The sequence below is a fragment of the Siphateles boraxobius genome, unplaced genomic scaffold (assembly GCF_051911475.1).
Source record: "Siphateles boraxobius isolate OS27281-9 unplaced genomic scaffold, OSU_SipBor_1 77, whole genome shotgun sequence".
Lineage (NCBI taxonomy): Eukaryota > Metazoa > Chordata > Actinopteri > Cypriniformes > Leuciscidae > Siphateles > Siphateles boraxobius.
Window position 1 is genome coordinate 20,605,141 of NW_027509205.1, and position 20,613 is coordinate 20,625,753.

A 20,613-nucleotide genomic window follows, 5' to 3' on the forward strand; every position below is an offset into this window, starting at 1 on the left:
ATTCCCGGTTCCCCGGAGAAGTCCGTGCTGGAGAGAGAGGAAAGAGCATCCGTCAGTGTTTTCTCTGTTAAGGTCATGACTGTTTAGATGTTCTCAGACGTGTGGGACCAGTGATCAGCTTTAATGTGCTGCTGTAGGGTGAACAGAGCCGATTCCTCTGCTGTCAACAACACCAAAGCATCACTATCTTTTTTTTTGTCTGTGTGTGTGTGTGCATGTGTGTGTAAAAATATGACTTTTCTTCTTCTCAGTTCTCACATGAAGTCTCGTGAAGTCACTCACAGGCCAACACAGAAGAAAATAAATAGTTCAATAAATTCGTTATTATCTCTGATTTGCGCACAAAAAGTATTCTTGTCAAATAAGAATATAATATTCTTGATAAACTTAAGACTGAGCCAATGTAGTCACTTGGTTTATTTTAACGATGTCTTTACCAACTTTTCTGGACTGCAGATAGAAATTGCTTAGCAGCCTATGAGACAGCTCTCAGATTTCATTAAAAATATCTTAATTTGTTTTCCGAAGATGAACGAAGGTCTTACGGGGTTGGAACAACTTGAGGGAGAGTAATTACTGACAGAATTTTCATTTTTGGGTGAACTAACCTATAAAGACAACTATACAGTCTATGTAAATGACCTCTGATAAGATTGGCTGACTTCTTTTGCAAAACATACTAACACTTAACTCAACAATGATGAGTTCTGAACGGCCCTGTTTACTTTACATTGAAAATGCTAAATATAACAAAAAAAATTAATAGTTAGGCTATCTAAAGTCTTTTCTATGATACACGCCATTTACGTAATCATTGTCAAATGTGAAAGAACTAAACTTTAGTTTTAGTGAGTTTCTCACTGTTTCTTTAACGGATGATACGTCTGGACTCCCCGGTTACAGCCGAACTAACTTTAGTGCTGTTGTCAATTCACTTCAGTTTACATTCTTATGTAATGTGAATTTGTCACGAGGCCAAGGACAGTAAAACCAGCACGACCAGCCGCCTCGGGCCGCATTACTCTCGCTCTCGCCCGCCGGATCTGGTTTCAGAGATGCGCTGAGGCATTCCCGGTTCCCCGGAGGAGTCCATGCTGGAAAGAGAGGAAAGAGCATCCGTCAGTGTTTTCTCTGTTAAGGTCATGACTGTTTAGATGTTCTCAGATGTGTGATCAGCTTTAATGTGCTGCTGTAGGGTGAACAGAGTCGATTCCTCTGCTGTCAACAACACCAAAGCATCACTATCTTTTTTTTTGTCTGTGTGTGCATGTGTGTGTAAAAGCCATCATTTTTTTTTTTTTTTTGCCTGAGGTGACAGAACAAAAAACTGAAGAAAAGAGGAAAACACACTTTTCTTTTTCAATTAAATTCCATAAACATTTCATAATATTCACTTCAAATTGCAATAAAAATATAAATTTACTAGATTTGCAAACTTAGTAAAAACACCCCTTGAAATGGCTGAAAGAGCTTATTCCTTTTAAAAAAAATAGACAAACTTGCTACTTGCTATTGAAGTACACTATACCGTTAAACAATTGGGGTCAGTATATATATATATATATATATATATATATATATATATATAAAGAATAAAAATGATCAGGGAAAGGTGCATTAAATTGATGCACAAAAGACATTTAATGTTACAAAAGATGTGTGTTTAAATACTGTTCTTTTGAACTTTCTATTCATCTAAGAATCCATCTAAGAAACTGTATCACAGTTTCCACTAAAATATGAAGTAGCAAAGCAAATCTGAAGGATCATGTGTCACTGAAGACTGGAGTAATGATGCGGAAAATTCAGCTTTGATCACAGGAATAAATAAATATCAGATTTCAGTGTTTACTTTGTGGTCAAAATACTGCTGGAGATACTTTACCACACTGCCATATTTGACATTTTCAATGACCATACATTACAGCCTAATTATTATGAATTATGTATCAATAATTATTCCAATGTATTATTCAAAATAATTAATGTCTCCCTATTATGCTTTTTCGGATATTGCCTTTCATGTAGTCTGTAATATAGCTGGAAAGAAGGGGTTTAGAGTCTGAATCCTTTATCGAACCGTTTCAGACACTGTGAGAAAAGGGCTGATGCTCCAATGTAAATTAAGAGTGTTTTTTGACCTTGGATGCAGGGAAACCTGTTGAAAGATCTCCAAAACAAAAGTCGAAGCCTTTAAAATAGCATAATAGGGGCACTTTCATTCATATAGTACACATAATATAGACATTAAACAGTATCTGATGTCAAGTCCCTTCAATAATTGTTTCCTGCTTGTGTCTAAACTCTCCTTATCAGTTAACACACACACACACACACACACACACACACACACACACACACACACACACACACACACACACACACACACACACACACACACACACACACACACTCACGCATCTGTCTCCCTCATTGAGTGGGTCGGGCCGGTTTAATGGCTGCTATCTTTAACTGCTATTTATCTAATGGATCTCTGGAGAACAGCAATTTCTCACTCAGCATGTAGAGAAATTACGAGCTGAGCGTCTACAGCACGTCTCTCTCTCTCTCTCTCTCTCTCTCTCTCTCTCTCTCTCTCTCTCTCTCTCTCTCTCTCTCTCTATCTCTCTCTCTCTATCTCTCTCTCTCTCTCTCTCTCTCTCTCTCTCTCTCTCTCTCTCTACCCGACTAACATTTGCATTTCTGTTTGTATGTGGTTTATATGGAAGTTTTTTTGTTTCTTAAATGACAAATTGTGTTTGCATGTCATTTACTGATTGCATTTAGCAAGTAAGCAAAGTAGTTTTCTTGGCTGCATGAGTAACTGAGTTGCGTAACGCTGTGGTTCTGGGGAATGTGTCTCTTTGTTCATCTCATGAGGTCTGTGACTCTGATTAGCTGTTTTCTGAGAGATCATTGTTGATTTGCACTTGTTAACCGTTCGGCTGCTTTTACGAGGTACTATGTCTCGCCTTGAGTCACGGATTTACATGGTAACAACATTAAGTTTTACTGTATTAAAAATTTTACAGAATTTATATTAACGGTAATCTGTTAACTATCAACTTTTACGAAAATAAAGGTCTGTTAATTGGTTATATAATGGCAGTAAATAACTCCATTTTCATCAAGAATATTTTGGCTTTATATGGTTCATTGGAAATTAAAAAAAAAGATTTAAATGTTTAATTATAGATATTGATATTTCATATCAGATCTGCACACTGGTTTCTAGGTTCTTTAAAACACACGTAATATGATGGTTTTATAAAGAATCAAAAGTTCTCTGTGGAGTTCAAATCAAAAGTTCATGGAATCAAACGTTCTCTTGAAAACCTTTTATGTTTTTTCATTTGAACTTTCGTTTGTTTCAAAACAATCAAATAAAAGCAGCTGAAAGTACTGAAACTAGCAGCCGATAAAACCGACATGATAAATATGATTACTATTGACTTATTTTTGAATTAATAAAGAAATATTCCAGTCAACATGAAGTCAAAATAAACCTTATTTTTCTTGATTTCTTGATCTTATTGCAAATCATTGCTGCAAAGTTTTTGTAATTTTTTATCAAACTGTAATGCAAGAGTTTTTTTTTTTTTTTTTTTTTACTCCCATAACGGTTGTGTGGTTGACGAAATACATTTTTATTAATGTGATCACTTTTCACAGTTCTATAAAATCCTGATGGGGAAAATCATGTTACATTATTGGACTAAATCTACATTTTTCTATGCACTAAATATTCATTACATAATGATATTTCACTGTGAAATTTGTCACATTATGAAAATAAATGCATCGCAAATGCCATTTCATGACGACTTTGCATTAAAGTTGAGTCCTTTATTTCTGTCATGACAACTCTGGAGTGTTTGGCATGGTAATCGATATGACAATGTTGATAAGTTTGGTCTTGGTGAAATAGATCTGCTACACTTCTGCTGTTATTACTGCTGCTGTTTGTTATTGCTGTTATTGCTACTGATGTCATTGCTGCTACTGCTGTTGATGATTATTGCTGCTGCTGTTATTGTTGCTGCTGTTATTGCTACTGTTGTTATTGCTGCTGCTGTTATTGTTGCTGCTGTTATTGCTACTGTTGTTGCTGCTGCTGTTATTGTTGCTGCTGTTATTGCTACTGTTGTTATTGCTGCTGCTGTTATTGTTGCTGCTGTTATTGCTACTGTTGTTATTGCTGCTGCCGTTATTGCTGCTGCTGTTATTGCTACTGTTGTTATTGCTGCTGCTGTTATTGTTGCTGCTGTTATTGCTGCTGCTGTTATTGTTGCTGCTGTTATTGCTACTGTTGTTATTGCTGCTGCTGTTATTGCTGCTGCTGTTATTGCTGCTGCAGATCTATACAGGTGGAGCTGAGGAAGGTGGAGGGTTTCTGAAAGCGCACTGCAACTGCTACAGCAAATGCTGACCAGTATTTGGAGGATAAGCAGTGAACTCATTGGCTACTGTGGGCTATAGAGAATGATGTGATTGCAAGCAAATTGAGTTAAAGACCTATCACCCGCCACCATCTAGAGTTTCATGACAGAACTTTGTTTTTATACATCGCTTTAAACAATACAGACTGTTTAAAAAAAACTTCACAGTAACAAAACAGAAATTAACTGTTAATGTTGTAAATCCGTAAATTATTAAACAAATTTAATTTCAGCTGTACATTATTGATTATAATTGATTCCTTGTTACTTACAAATTTAATAAAGCTCAGAATTTGACAGAAGAATTGTGCTGGATGATTCTATAACATATTTTTTAGGCATTTACCATAACTGTATTCTTTTGAAGTATCATGTAGAATCGGGTATATCCACCATTTCATTATTGTGGCACGCTTCTTTTAAAAGTACAAGGAAATCCCTGATAACAGAAACTCTCTCTCTCTCTCTCTCTCTCTCTCTCTCTCTCTCTCTCTCTCTCTCTCTCTCTCTCTCTCTCTCTCTCTCTCTTTCTCTCTCAATTCAATTTCAAATTAGCTTTATTAGCATGACTGTGTAACACAATGTTGCCAAAGCATCAACATATTATATAAACAAACAAACAAATAAAACATGTAACATTGTAAATAGATAGATAAATAAAAATAATCTGTCTTAATAGATGAATAAATACAGAAAAACAGTGGGTCACTCTAGAGAATTAGCTGTCTCTGGCGTTGTGAATAGCTAGCACATATTTAGCCGCTAGTGCAGCTGTATTAACATCTTCTCCGAGTAAGAAGGACATTTTTTCAGTGTAACTCAGTTCAAAGAATGACGGAATAAAGGTTTCAAATTTGAGCAGAAAAGTTTATCTTATATCGGTGTATTTAGTACATATGAGCAGAAAGTGTTCCTCATCCTCTATGTGCTGTAGATCACAGTGTCTACAGATCCTCTGCTCTCTCTCTCTCCATGTTTGTCTATGTCTTCCTCTCTCTATCTCTAGATCGTGGTCACTTAATCTGTATTTGGAGAGGATTTGTCTTTCTTTAAAATGTTTAATACATAGATAACTGGCCAATTTAGTAGTTCTATTGAGGGTCGAGTAGCATTGGAGTTTTTTTTGGAGGTCAAAATGTGCTTTTAGTCTCTCTCTCTCTCTCTCTCTCTCTCTCTCTCTCTCTCTCTCTCTCTCTCTCTCTCTCTCTCTCTCTCTCCGTCTCTCTCTCTGAACTGTGGACAGCCCCTTTTCAAAGACATAGCAGACAGACAGAGGAATCAGAGTCCTGCAGTGTTCAGTAGTTTAGACAGACACATACAGAATGGATGGATCCGCTTAACAACATAAATCACTTACTTGCTTCAGAGGGACTTCAGAGATAGTTGACATGGAGGTTTAACTGGAGAGGTGCTGTCGTCTGGTCAGAATGGTACGGTAACTTTTTTTGTTCTGTATTCAAACCTTCTGCACCTTTGACTTCATGTCATGAACTATGATAATGCAAAGAGATAATTATAAACTGCTGTTTCATTCTGCAAACCAATATGACACTTTGTGGCATTTTTTAGAATACCTTCATGGCATGAATGGAAGTTTAAGAAGACGTGAGAAAAGAGCAGTGTGTCTGTAAGTCGACAGTGAATCATAACGCATGACATTCCTCTGAGGAAAGTCAAGTGTCACGTTCCTCATGCATCAGATGCTTGAATGCTCTTTGTTGCCTGACTGGCCTGGATAAACATTCAAACATTTGCTCCAACATGTGATAAATGAACATAACAGTATTACTTTTTGTTTTCTAATTCTCACTTAATCATTTTATCGACAAACTCTATGAAAAAAAAACATTTGGTGTAGGTTTTACTTTGAAACGTATAAACCCCTGAAAGTCGGTGCGAAGTTAAAATGGAAATCTGTTCTTGTTTTAGTCTGTCACTAAAGAGTTTCAAATGTGTTTTATTTTATTCTCCTGTGGTTCAAAATGTGACTGGATTTATTATATGCACTCAATGACACAAAAAAAAATTGGTGTAGAAACCATTTTCACTCAGAAATTGCTAAAACCGCAAGTAACACAAACTAAATGTGTAGTTTAAAATCTTGTAAAACTTACTCTTAATAACTTTTTTTTTTTTTTACAGTGCTACAGGATATTGTTTATAATTGAGTGTCTCTGCGTATGAGAGAGAAACTGGACACTAGTGTTCATGTTTAAATCACTCATATATCCTAACTCACACACAGATCATCAGTCATGTGATTTGATGGATGGCCGCTGAGGTCAGAGGAGATTCGAGGTCGCTGCGAGAATATTTCAGCAAGTGCTCAAACGTGGCGTCGGTTTCTCGCTCGACATAAATGCGGATCAGTCAGAAATATATCGGGCAGGACAGATCCAGTGTCACATACGTGTCCATTCTCACATCAGACCCTTACTAACCCACACAAGATAAAACTCAAGAAATTATCCGAGCTGGATTCAATCGTATAGGAGCAAGGAGCAATAGTATATTAATAATAATAATATAATAATAATAATGAAGGCAATCTATTCTCAAAGATTTCTCATTTTTGTTAGAAATTATCATACAAGTAAATACTGTAAAGTCACTCAAAAGCAACTGTAATTTGCGATCTCAGCAGAAATGGAAAGTTGATTTATTTTTTATGAAGTATTCTGATTGGCTGTCAATGTTTTTATCGTTCATCAGCTGGACATATCATTCTGAAAGTGATTCCAATAATATTGTTGCTTGTGCTTTGTGTTATCTTTACAGTTGTGGTTTGAACTTTGCTATTCTCATAAAATTAGAATGATTATTAAAACTTTATAATTATAGTTATGAATGGTGTGTGAATGGCCATTAAAGAGCACCTATTATACCTTTTTCAAATACCTTCCATGCAGTGTAATATAACTGTTTGTGAATGTAAAAGGTCTGCAAAGCTGCAAAGATAAAAATGCAGATAAATAGAGTTATTGTCTTCTAAAAGAAAGAATTGACTCTGAACTGCCTGAAATGAGTCGTCAGTAATTCCAGTTTCAATATTTGCATAATGCCAGCCTATGGTCTTATGGTCTGAACTACGTCTACTTTGACCCTCAAACACTGTAGTTGTTGCTGAGACTTGAAGAGTTTGGTTTGTGTTGTTCATGTCAAGAAGACACAGTTTTTCTGCTGTGAGAGAAAATCCAGTTTGACGCACTTACAAAGGATGAGATAGATACAGTACAACCGACGCCATCGTTACTGGTCGACCAATCACAACAGACTGGGCCATCTGACCAATCAGAGCTGAGGAAGCTCACAGAAAGGTGGGGTTTAGAGAGACCGAATCTTTATTGAACCGTTTCAGACAGATGATGCTGCATTGGATATTATGAGAACATTAACGTGTTACAATGGATGCATGTAAACCTATTATAGGAGACTTCAAAACAAAATGATGAACTTTTAAAATAGCATAATAGGGATAAAATATTACATTTAAAATTGTATTTCTTTTTATTTCTCATTTTGGATTGTATATAAAGTAATCATCTAATAATTGATCTGGACAGTAAATCCTGTGTGATCTATAACAGTTGAGCGGTCCCCGTCTCTGTTTTCTCTAAAACTTTGGGCCCTTGCCCTTAAATGTACACCTCTGTGGTGTGCGTATATGCATGCGCATGCTTCAGCCCACTGGACTAGGAATGTCCATTAACCCTGTTGAACCAGCAGAGCGGCTAAATCCAGATCCAGAGACTAAAGGAGAGGATTTGGGCCTGAGGGTCAGAGAACTCAATCTGAAACTGAAACTGAAAACTCCCTACAGACTGTCTCACACACCTGTCTGTCTGCGGGTGATACTCACTTGATTGAAGTCTTGTGTTTTTTGGTTGTTAGTTGAGCTGAATATTCAGGAGAGACAATTTCTCAGGATGAATCTTTTTTTTCCCCTTCATTCTTTCACCTGATGTAGTTTTGGTTCCTTGCCAGTGTGGCCTTTTTCGCCTTTGGCTTTTGGCTTGCTTAGTTTGGGGACATTTAATTTAACATTGAACAATTTTGTTGATCTGCCTGCATTGACACCATTATATGAGAACTGAACTGAGCTGAACGATGACATCACTGTTCCCTTTCTGCCGAGGCAGAGCGGCGGCTCGAGTCGTGGGGTTCGCAAATGGATCTGGCAGAGGGGTTAGAGACGGGCTTCGGCCTTTCTCTGCCTTCACCTGCCAGGTCCAGTGTCTCATATCGGGGTTTGGGGGGTGGTTCATGCGCGTCAGTGTGGGCTGAGAGTTTCATTCATAAAAAAATCCCTGTAGAAACACACAGGCACTATCGAAAGTTTTAGCTCCGCCCCTGTTGAGTCTTAACTAGCTCGTGTCTTGCGCTTGCTGAGGCATGTGCGTAGATTATGGGTCCACAATATATTTATAAAGTGGAGGAAACTGAGCTCAATAAGGATTTCCCCTTTCTCTCTTTCTCCTATTATCACAACTAAAATGTGTGTTTGTGAGCTATGATTCTTTTTGTATTCAAATATGGATATCCAGCCTGTAATTCAGACTATGAAATACTTGTGATTGTTATTGGCTGCATTTAAATTTGAGAAATTAAATGAAAGATCTTTCTGGCCTTTTAGCTGCATAAAATACTATGCACTTTCTAAAATACATGCTTATGGTAAGACCACGCGCCGAATGCTTCGTGCCCTTTCTAAAATCCATGCTTATGGTAAAACGGATCTGAGGACCGTTATTATCTCTAAGAAGGCCAAGAAGCCCTGACGCTAGTGGTGTGGGGCTTCTGAGGGTTCACCCCTCCGTGGGGAAGATGGTTTTCACCTCATTAGACGGTGCCCGTCTCCCCTCGATGCCCTCAGGGGGCCGGTCTGCCAACCCCGCCGTCATGCCGGGGCGCAGAGGATCCCAGAGGGTTTTTACCCGACGGTTGCTTGCTCCCTCCGAGGAGGGCTCTAGAGCGGTCAGGCCAGTTGTTCCCTACCGGTGCGCCGCTTCAGGGCACTGTGCCTGCTGTTCGAAATACACCAGAGGTCAGTCTCAAGAGGCTGGTATCCTCAGTAGATCTTCTGGCAGACTGGAAACTTCTACCAAATATATCTCGCTGGGTCCTGCAGGTGGGGTCCTTCCCTCAGTGGTTGGCCCCGAGCAGGCTCTGGTTATGGAACTAGAAGTGAAAGCTCTTATGCAAATAGAGTCTATAGAATGGGTTCCTCCGCCCAGCAAGGAGTCCGGGTTTTACAGGCGATACTTCATGGCCCCAAGAAAGGATGTGGGGGTTTTGTCCAATATTAGATCTGCGATGTAGGGAAGCTCAACAAAAACTTAAGCAAGTCGTGTCACAAATCAGGTCCGAGAACTGATTCGTCACGTTAGATCTAAAGGACGCATACTTCCACATGTCCATCCTTCCACAACACAGGAAGTTCCTGAGGTTCGCTTTTGGGGGCGAAGCGTACCAATATTGTGTTCTTCCTTTTGTAGGCAAGCCACTGTGAAACAGTTTCAAAAACTGTTAGGTCTGATGGCAGCAGTGTCCAACATTATACCTTGCGGCCTGTTGTACATTAGGTGCATGGAATTTGCTCCTGGTATGGTAAAGGGTTTTTCTTCACCCTAAGTCCTTGATCCAAAGGTTCCTACTAATGTAAGACCTAGAGTACTGCAGGCCTTCTGTCCTCCTCCGGACGTCAGACCTAGAGAAACTTTATCTGCTCTGCCCAGTTAGGGCCTTAGATGCTTACGTCCACAGAACTGTGGAGAAAGTCTGGACACTGTTTGTTTGCTTTGGGTACCCACAAAGGGGTGTCCAGCATCTAAGCAGAGGATGAGCAAGTGGGTGGTCGAGGCCATCTCACTTGCTTATGAGTCGGCCAGTCAGCCTTCACCTTTGGCTGTATGGGACCACTCCTCTAGGAGTATGGCTGCAGCAATCAAGGGCCGCAGGTGCTTTCGCCTAGATGTGCGCATTGATTTCACACAGAGGGACACTTGCTCTTATTGGGGCGTGGGTATTAGGGTTCCCACAGCGTTTCAACGCAGCTCGAGTTCCCTTGAAAGGGAACGTCTCGGTTACGTATGTAACCCTAGTTTCCTGAAGAGGGAACAAGACGCTGTGTCACCCTGCCATACTCCCGGCATGCCCGTGATCAACTTACTTCAGTCTATCAGAAGCAGACGCTGTTTTATTCAGTTGTGCTTTATAGTTTCCTGCTCGATGACGTCACATGATGTTCCATCACGCCATTGGACTGGTTCCTCTTCAGGGAATTAGGGTTACATACATAACCAAGACGTTTTCTCCATAGCTGTGACGCTATTCTCTTCTAAAAACAAACTTTGTTGCATTATTTTCCTGTTATCTCTGTAAGCTTCTTTGAAACAATCTGTATTGCAAAAAGCGCTATATAAATAAAGGTGACTTGACTTGACTTCAGTACCAGATTCTAGTAAAAGATGCCCGTGTTTGAACTGATTTGGTTTATTGTTATATTTACATATACACAATATTTTGTGTATTTTTGTGTGTGTGTGTGTGTGTGTGTGTGTAACCAACATGCACATCACAGAAAATGTAAATGTGCTATTTATATTCTTCATGGACTGCATGTCTGTGTGTCCCACAGAACCCAGAGTCCCTGGACTCATATATCCAGAGCTGTCTGTCTGTCCTCTACCCACCGTTTGAGGTCACGGCCTCCACTGTCCTCAGCCAGCTCTTCCAGGTCATCGATGCTCGTTACCACGGAGACGCCCTCCAGTGTCTGACCGACTTCCTCATCCCTGCCAGGCATCTTCTGGAGAGAGTGCAGCAGTTGGCGTGTGTGAGTGTGGAGGGAAAATTTGTATATGTATAAGTGACCTTAGAAATTACAGTCAAACTAGTAACATACAAAAAATGCCGGCTAGTTACAGGACCTACAAATGTTTCTTCAAGTATGGGCACTGTAGAAACGTATAAAATAAACTCTCATGAAGGGGTCCTATTGTGCTTTTTTTGGTTTTTTACATTTTCCTTAGCGTGTAATGTTGCTGTCCATGGAAACAGTATACATTGACTATACTCATATTCTCTTATACTGTAAATGCTTTCTGATTAATAAAAACACAACATTTTCAAACTGACATTAATGTCTGAGAATGTTTAGAAGCACATTATCTGATGTTATTCAGCCGCATCAGTCTGAGCTCAGCTAATTTTTAGGGGCTCTCAGACAGGTCATCACTCCGATATCTTATTGAGATAAGTGTTTCAGACCGTTGTCTCATTCTCTAAAGCGCAGTATCTGAGGTCAATCAATGAGTGAGTGTGATGTCCGTCTGCTCAGATGTTCTCCAGCAGTGATTATAGGACATGTCTTTGATATCAAGAGCATCGCTCCATGCTGTTCAGCCCTTCCTCAGTCTGTTTCCACAGATATTCATCTGAAGCCAGTGCCATGGGCTGCGCTGCATAATTTTCAATTCATAATCACTATCTATATTAGTAAAAGAAGAATGATCTAAATATAATTGGCTGTGATTATTTAATTCTTTGCCGTCAGCATTTAAGATTGGAATGTGATCACTTAAAAAGGACTTAAAATTATTAAAGCACTTACATGTGACATGTTGAGGAATATCAGCTGCACTGACAAGTCTTGTTGATTCATTACTTAGAAATTAAAAAGTTTTTTTTCAAAATGCATGAAAATGCACACGTTGCATTGGTGCTAAAGGTAGTGTATACTTTGGGAGTGAAGTATTTCTATCTATCTATCTATCTATCTATCTATCTATCTATCTATCTATCTATCTATCTATCTATCTATCTATCTTGTGTTCTATCATTCATTTTATCATTCGTTCTATTGTTCTGTCTATCCATCCATCCATCCATCCATCCATCCATCCATCCATCCATCCATCTCAAAACTTTTTAACACTGTAAAAAATTATAGGATCAATAAGTTATAACATGTTTTTACATTGCTTTAACTCAACAAAATAAATTCAGATACAATACAAAATTCAACAAATTTTTTTTAAGTCAGTTGAATGTAACTTAAGTTGATGGTACTTGATTTAAGGCAGCAACTTTTTTTAACAGTGACAAGGTTTTTATTAAAAAAAAGTCTAATTTGAATTTGAATTTGAATATGTTTGCCGCCTAATTTCAAATTTAAATGTTAAATTTCCAATTGGAATTCTCTGTGTGTCCTGAACAGGCTCCGTACTCTCAGAGGGTGTTCAGCTGTGCCGGGTGGCCTTTGTGTTTAAAGGATCGCATCGTGATCCAGCTTGCTCCCGTTAACCCTTTGCTGCTCAGACCGGGAGACTTTTTCCTGCAGGTTGTGCCGTTTGCGAACCAGGACCCGGCATCGTGGTCCAGAGCCTTTTAGAGGTGGAAACCCCAATACCTGAGACCTCTTACTCCAGCATCTTCACTGAAGCTTGGCTTCGGGAGCTCAACGACAGGAGACATGGAACGCCTCTGGCTCGCTGCATCCTCAAAACCGAGCAGGGCATAGTCAAAGTTCCCTGGGAAGAGGTGGCCAACCCTGAATTCGAGGACGATCGGAGTATGGCCTCCTCGTCTCCATCAAACCAACAGGAGTCTTTGAGTTCGTGCCGTCCACACACACCTACCCCTTCTAATTTCTCCGTAGAGACGAGGATTTGTCCTGCACGGGATGGTATAGCAGTGTCCTTGCGTTTGGTAGACAGCAGTAGTAGTTCCAGACACACTGAAATGGATCCGTCTGGGATGCGGCCGGTGGGATGGGTGTCTCCAAACACATGGGACAGCAGAAGTAAGAGCAGTTTGGTAAGCAATTGCAATGCTCTAATGGACCTTACCAAAGAAACCCAAGGATATTCACAGACTCCCCGGCTGAGGTCCAGCGGTGCGACTCGGGACCGAACTGCTTGTGTGCGCACCGTGAGGTTTGCAGAGGAACCCTGTACACCGTGCATGCAGAGGAAACACGGACAAGGGACCAAAGCGCAAAAATGCCGGTTCACGGAAGAACCCATCAAACCCAAAGAAAGATCTGAGCATCCAAATGAGCCTGCACAGGAAACTCCAGATCAGTGCAGCTCTTCAAAAACAGATTGGTTAGGAAATTACTCCAGCGAAGGCCGAGAGGAACAAACCCAGAACAATTCTCAGGACTGTTTCACTCCACCTGTGGTTGGGACGTCTGAAAAATGCCACATTGTTGTCCAAGGACAGACAAGTGAGGTGAACAGAAGCAGCTACTTAGAAATGATCCCAAGGCTGCATGTGATTCCAGGGAAGAAAACCACCACTTTTGGGCTTGTGTCTCCGAAGATAAACAGAAGACGATTCGTTGTGACTCAAGGTTTGGATTATATCGGTTTCTTCTAGGCAAAATGCTAAATATGTTTTATTTAAAGACATGATATTACAGTCCTTATGATCATTATATTAGAAGTAAAACAATCTCTTTGAACATGTTTTTAATGCATGTTGACTCATTCCTTTGAAGATCTCTCTCAGGACCCAAAAACCCTGTCCTCTCCTGTTACTGGACCACGGATAAATCATTCAGACGCCTCCGCGCAAGCTGAAACAGAGAGACCACTATCCAGATCATCAACTCCTACTTCACTTAAAGCTGATGGCCTTCTTCACTCAGGAATCGTGTGTCTAACAGGTAAAAACACAAAACATTTATCAAGCCAAATTAATGTAATTTGGTTAGTTGAGTCTTGCAATTTATTTTGATCACGAAAATGCATTTTAAGCCTTGCAAATTAAAATGGATGTGAAAGCTTTTTGAATGGTTGAAAGATCTGGCTGACTGATATACTGTAGATAAGTCAAATGATTTGTGTCAGTCTTGGTGGTAGCATCATTAAAAAAAGAGTTAAAATAATCAACCCATTAGTAATGCTTTTCATTAAATGCCTTTTATTTTCCAACTATTATTATAAATCATCTTTGTAAAGAAAACATTTGATGATTTTTTTAATGTATAAACATTTTATAATAAATTATATTTTGTCAATTTTATTTTTTAATAATAAATCTAAAAGTTAATTACAGTTAAAATTAAAATAAATAAATTTAAATGTATTTTTATTTTTAAATTATACATTTAAGTGTACAAATATTAAAAATTAATAATTTAAAACCAATAAACTGTATATTATGTATATTATATAAATTATAAGTTTATAAATAAGTCAATAAACAATTGCGTGTAATAAATAATAGTGTTCAGTAATTATTTGAATGAAACCTAGAAAAATGCATTTAAAATGAAAATAAATATATACTTATATTTTAATTTAAATAAAAATAAATAAATGAATATATATATATATATATATATATATATAAATAAATAAAATTGTATACTGTTTTATAGATGTTCATATAATGTAGATGTTTATTTCAATATTTCTATTGGAATTGAATGTTTTATATACTCCGCAAGGCAAATGAAAACAGATGATCAGAGAGTAGACCGCAGTCATGAAAGCATTATTACCCACTGTCAGACCAGCGCTGTGTCGCGGTCGAATGTCCATCTCACCTCGTCTGCCTCCTTCAGGTGGACAGGACCGTTCAGGTCGAGCAGTTCTGGAGATTTATGGAGATCATCAGGTCTGGACTTCTGCACACATCTCAAGCCAGGAGATCTGCAAACTACTGCTGTACTTCCACACCATCACCAGGTCCAACAGCACTCACACGAATACAGATGCATGCAACTAGATCCAATAGCATTGTCATTTTAAGCTTTCAAAACTTTCATAGTAATTTGAAATATTGTGTAAAATAAATGTTTTCAGCAAATGTGGAAATATAATTTGCTACCATTAAATTGCATGTATACATTATATCAGCCAGCCAGCAATTTTAATGTTAACCGTGTGTTTTGTAGGAAAGAGATGAAAGATGTAGGGATGACGCTGGTGTTTGATGCACGGAAGAAGCCGCCGCATCCAGAGTTTGCTAAAGCTCTCCTGATGGTCCAGGTGGCTGTGTGTTTTTTTGGGTTAAACTGTAGCTTGAGAACATTTCTAAATAAATATTCGAGCACTAAATCTTGAGCGTTGTCCACAGGAACAGGATCCTCATGCTGTGCACTGGATTCTTCTGCTGGTGAATAAGGACAATCTCCACAGTCATGAGAAAAGGCCAGGCGTTACGGTCTGAAGAGTTGTTCTTTTTCCTCTATAATTACACACACCTGGCTTCAGTGACTCTCTTTATAATATAGTTGTGCAAGTAAGATTATTTCTAACAGACTTTGATCTTCTCAACACTCTGCAGATTGAAACAGTGACGTCATTTAAAACTCTACATAAAATAGTGGACATCAGTCAGATAACTGCGGTTCTACACGGGTCCTTACCGTACAAACACTGTGACTGGATACAAATACATCAGGTACATTATTGTGTAGCCAGTCGGATTCCTACCAGCATTATTAATAAAATATTAATTTGAGAATTCTATTTATTATTATTATTATTATATTTTATTAGTATTTTATACATAAAATATTATAATAGATATAATAGAATATAACATATTTAATATAATATTAATATAAAAATTATATTTAAATATAATTATATTACATTATATTTACATGATCAGTTATAAAAGTATAATCATATATTTTATATAATATAATATTATAATTTAAATTATATTGTGTTATATTATTTTAAATTAAATAGTATTTTAATATTTATTATATAATATTTTGATTATTAAATTATATATTTATTTTATATTTTAATTAGTATTTTATAAATGTTTTATTATATGCATTATATTTTAAAAATAATATTACAATTCATATTATTATAATAAATTATATGTAAAAATTATATTGTAATATGCATTATATATTATTATATTATATTCTTTATATCCATATATATACACACACATTATATTAATACTGTCACGACTCACACACAAAAGGTTTGGTCCAAGTGCAGTAGTTTATTGGGGTAATCCAAATCCATAGTCAGCCAGGCAAAGGTTCAAAATCATATAAAGCAGTCCAGAACAAGAAACAAACCAGACAAGAAACTCCGAAGTGTAAACAGACATTAAGCAAGTACTCGACAACTAACACAGAAACAGACAGGGTATAAATAGACCAATGCAAACAATGTGAGTGGGAACAGCTGTGTGTAATGATCAGTGATGAGTGACAGAACAGGATGATGGGAAATGTAGTACATTAGGAAATGTGACGATCAGGGAATTAACCTCTAGAAAACCCAGGGAACACAAACCAGACACTGTGACATAACCCCCCCCTCTACGGAGCGGCTACCAGACGCTACAAGACATCACTAAAAAACAAAACAAAAGTCCAGGAGGGAGGTGGAATGGTGGAGGACCAGGGGGAGGGAAGGGGGGCCAGGTCCATGAAGGGGAACAGGAACAAGGGGTGACGGCTTAGCCGGCGGCCAGGGCGAAGCAGACAGTCCATCGGGCGGCCAGGGCGAAGCAGACAGTCCATCGGGCGGCCAGGGCGAAGCAGAAAGTCCATCGGGCGGCCAGGGCGAAGCAGAAAGTCCATCGGGCGGCCAGGGCGAAGCAGACAGTCCATCGGGCGGCCAGGGCGAAGCAGACAGTCCATCGGGCGGCCAGGGCGAAGCAGACAGTCCATCGGGCGGCCAGGGCGAAGCAGACAGTCCGTCGGGCGGCCAGGACGAAGCAGACAGTCCATCGGGCGGCCAGGGCGAAGTAGACAGTCCGTCGGGCGGCCAGGACGAAGCAGACAGTCCATCGGGCGGCCAGGGCGAAGCAGAAAGTCCATCGGGCAGCCAGGGCGAAGCAGACAGTCCATCGGGCGGCCAGGGCGAAGCAGACAGTCCTTCGGGTGGCCAGGGCGGTGAAGACCCTTCAGGCGGCCAGGGCGGTGAAGACCCTTCGAGCGGCCAGGGTGGTGAAGTCCCTTCGGGCGGCCAGGGCGGTGAAGTCCCTTCGGGCGGCCAGGGCGGTGGAACAGGAACAGACCCTGGCTCAGGAACAGACACCGGCTCAGGCACAGGAACAGACACCGGCTCAGGCTGGGCAGTATTGGCCTTGATGGTTGGAATGGGTGGTGCCGGCAGGGCAAGGAGCTTGGGCGGCGCCGGCAGGGCCAGGAGCTTGGGCGGCGCCGGCAGGGCCAGGAGCTTGGGCGGCGCCGGCAGGGCAAGGAGTATGGAGACGGCCTCTGGGCTGACTGGAGGCTCAGGAAGGACGGGACCAGCGGGGAAGGTTCTGGGCTGGACGGGACCAGCGGGGAAGGCTCTGGGCTGGACGGGACCAACGGGGAAGGCTCTGGGCTGGAAGTCGGGTCCTCTGGGAATACAGCGGGCTGCTCAGGCACGAACTCCAGGAAAACAGCGGGCTGCTCGGGCACGACCTCCGGGTTCTTGGGGGGGCTGGAGGTCTTCCCCGTTCTCCGCCATTTCTGATGGCGATGTGCAGGCTCTGGGCTTGACGGACTCAGCGGCGGATGGATCTCTGGGCTGGACATCACCAGCCCAGGGTCGAGGAGGGACCGAAGCGGAGAGTGGTACCGGCGCTCACCTCTAGCACCTCCTCTCCTGCGACCTCCACGGGTTCCAGAAAACCTAGCCAGACGGGTTCCTTCAAAAGACGGTCCAATGGAAGGGGCCTCAGGAGAATGTACCGCCTCTTGCACGAACCCGCCGGCTATGATCTCCTCAGTCCTCCGGCCCGCCATGGCAAAATAATAAAATAAAGATTTGGGCCCAGTTCTGCTGGATCCATTCATGGTCGAGTCCTTCTGTCACGACTCACACACAAAAGGTTTGGTCCAAGTGCAGTAGTTTATTGGGGTAATCCAAATCCATAGTCAGCCAGGCAAAGGTTCAAAATCATATAAAGCAGTCCAGAACAAGAAACAAACCAGACAAGAAACTCCGAAGTGCAAACAGACATTAAGCAAGGACTCGACAACTAACACAGAAACAGACAGGGTATAAATAGACCAATGCAAACAATGTGAGTGGGAACAGCTGTGTGTAATGATCAGTGATGAGTGACAGAACAGGATGATGGGAAATGTAGTACATGAGGAAATGTGACGATCAGGGAATTAACCTCTAGAAAACCCAGGGAACACAAACCAGACACTGTGACAAATACATTATTTCAAAAATAATATTGTAATATGTATTATTATTACTACTACTATTATATTATATATTTATATTCATTATTATTATTATTATTATATATAACATTATATAATATAATATATTAAAACAATTATAATTATTATACAGTCAATTGTAATTATAATATATTAACATTATTATGTAAAATTACATTATATTTAAAAATATATAATATTGTAATATGTATTATTTATTGTTATTAGTATGTATGAATTACTGTGTAATATTATATTTGAAATAGTATAATATTAAATTAATTATGAAATTATTATATTTATGATTATATATTTATGATTTTGTAATATTAACACATTATTAATATTATTATTATTATTATTATTATTATTATTGAATAAATTAGCTATTTTACTTTAACGTTTCTCTAACCATGCATATCTGTGCAAACATGTGCCACTTTTTATGTTACAGAAACTGTTTCCATTTGTATCAGACATGCAAGAGGCATCCGCTCTGCTATCAGGAGCTATAAAGAAACTGGAAGGTGTTCATAAAATCGACACAGTGCAGGTATTAGTAAAACATTTTTATCTGCTCTCGTCCTGTCATAAACTAACTGCCTCCAAACAAAATTTATCCACAAATGAAAGCATGCTGTTCTTACTTAAATATGATGTACACACCTCTGTGAATATGTAAAATGGCAGAAATTGTTGTATGGAAATCAGGATGTACAGCAATGCATTGAGGAGCAGGGAGCTCTAATGAAGGAAGTGCTGGAAGACACGCGATTGGTCGGCTTGCAGAGGGGAGGCGGAGCCATGCTGGCCAGGCTGAGGCTGGAAACTGATGTGAGGTCGCCACACTGTGAACAGAGCTGGTAAAAACACGCATTTCAACACACTTCACTCTCAAACTTATGGAAGCTTGTTCCCACCACAGAATAAACTGACTTTTATCCCAGAATTGCATGATATAAAGTCACAATTGTGTGATATAAAGTCAGTGTTGCGTGATATAAAGTCGCAATTAACTCGAATAATAAACTTGAAATTCAGATTTTTTTTCTCGGAATTGCATGTTTATATCTCGCAATTCTGACTTTATAACATGCCATTGCAAGTTATAAATTCAGAATTGTATGATATAAAGTTGCAATTGCGTGTTATAAAGTTAGAATTGCGATATAATTGGACTTTATAACACGCAATTGCAAGTTTATATCTCACAATTCTGAGAAAAGATGTCAGAATTGCAAGATATAACCTCGTGTTACACTTTTAGGAATGAGGCGATGTCACTTCCTGGTGCAACACATTTATTTATCTGCATAAAACACAAGAAAAAGCATTGTTCAAGCAAGGAGCACATTTCTCTGCACTTTCGCGCTTCATCTCGTGCTGGATACTACTTCTACACTCTTATCCTGTGATACCTTCACAAATTATCCTCAACAATCACATATCTGATGTCTAGGCTGATATGTCACACTAGACACATTACTCTTTATACAATACTCAATTCTAAAGAAATACATGTTCTATACACAAACACATTAACATAGATCTAAACATGTATTGTGCCCGCTATCAGATGACATAAAAGGAAAGGTCTGACAAATAACATCATTAAAGTACCACAAACTCTATAAACAAACAGGTAAATAGCATTTGGAATTAGAATAGATATTCAGATATCAGTAATAGTTTAGTCTATATTCACATTACTCTAGCATTGATAACTGCACATATATTTCTAATACTCTTTCATATCACTTTCACTTGTCTTTAATCCGTTTTTTTACTCTTCCATGAAATATGCTAATAATGAACTGACTACATTATGAACTAGGTTTCAACCGTTTAACAGTTACCGTGTTATCACTATAAACTCTCAAAATGATTAATAAACTATTTTACCTCTAAACCTGACTGGGGTTCTTATTTAACAGTATTGACTTAGTTTTTTTCATATAATAGCTGACAAAGCAACGCTAAACGAGGGTAACATGTATATGCGAGGACTAACAA

At 39.2% G+C, this 20,613-nt stretch overlaps 1 protein-coding gene across 1 annotated transcript in view; it reads left to right on the forward strand.

Annotated features, from left to right (window-relative positions):
• Nucleotides 1–5,784: 5,784 nt before the first annotated feature.
• quoa (quattro a) overlaps nt 5,785–20,613 on the forward strand; it is a 42,127-nt gene continuing 27,298 nt past the window's right edge. The window contains 11 exon segments of the mRNA XM_077219190.1: nt 5,785–5,869; nt 11,077–11,274; nt 12,658–12,802; nt 12,805–13,794; nt 13,942–14,109; nt 15,013–15,136; nt 15,346–15,439; nt 15,528–15,614; nt 15,738–15,854; nt 19,055–19,153; nt 19,312–19,463. Of these exon segments, the coding sequence (XP_077075305.1) occupies nt 5,867–5,869; nt 11,077–11,274; nt 12,658–12,802; nt 12,805–13,794; nt 13,942–14,109; nt 15,013–15,136; nt 15,346–15,439; nt 15,528–15,614; nt 15,738–15,854; nt 19,055–19,153; nt 19,312–19,463 (2,177 nt within the window). The 5' untranslated portion in view covers nt 5,785–5,866.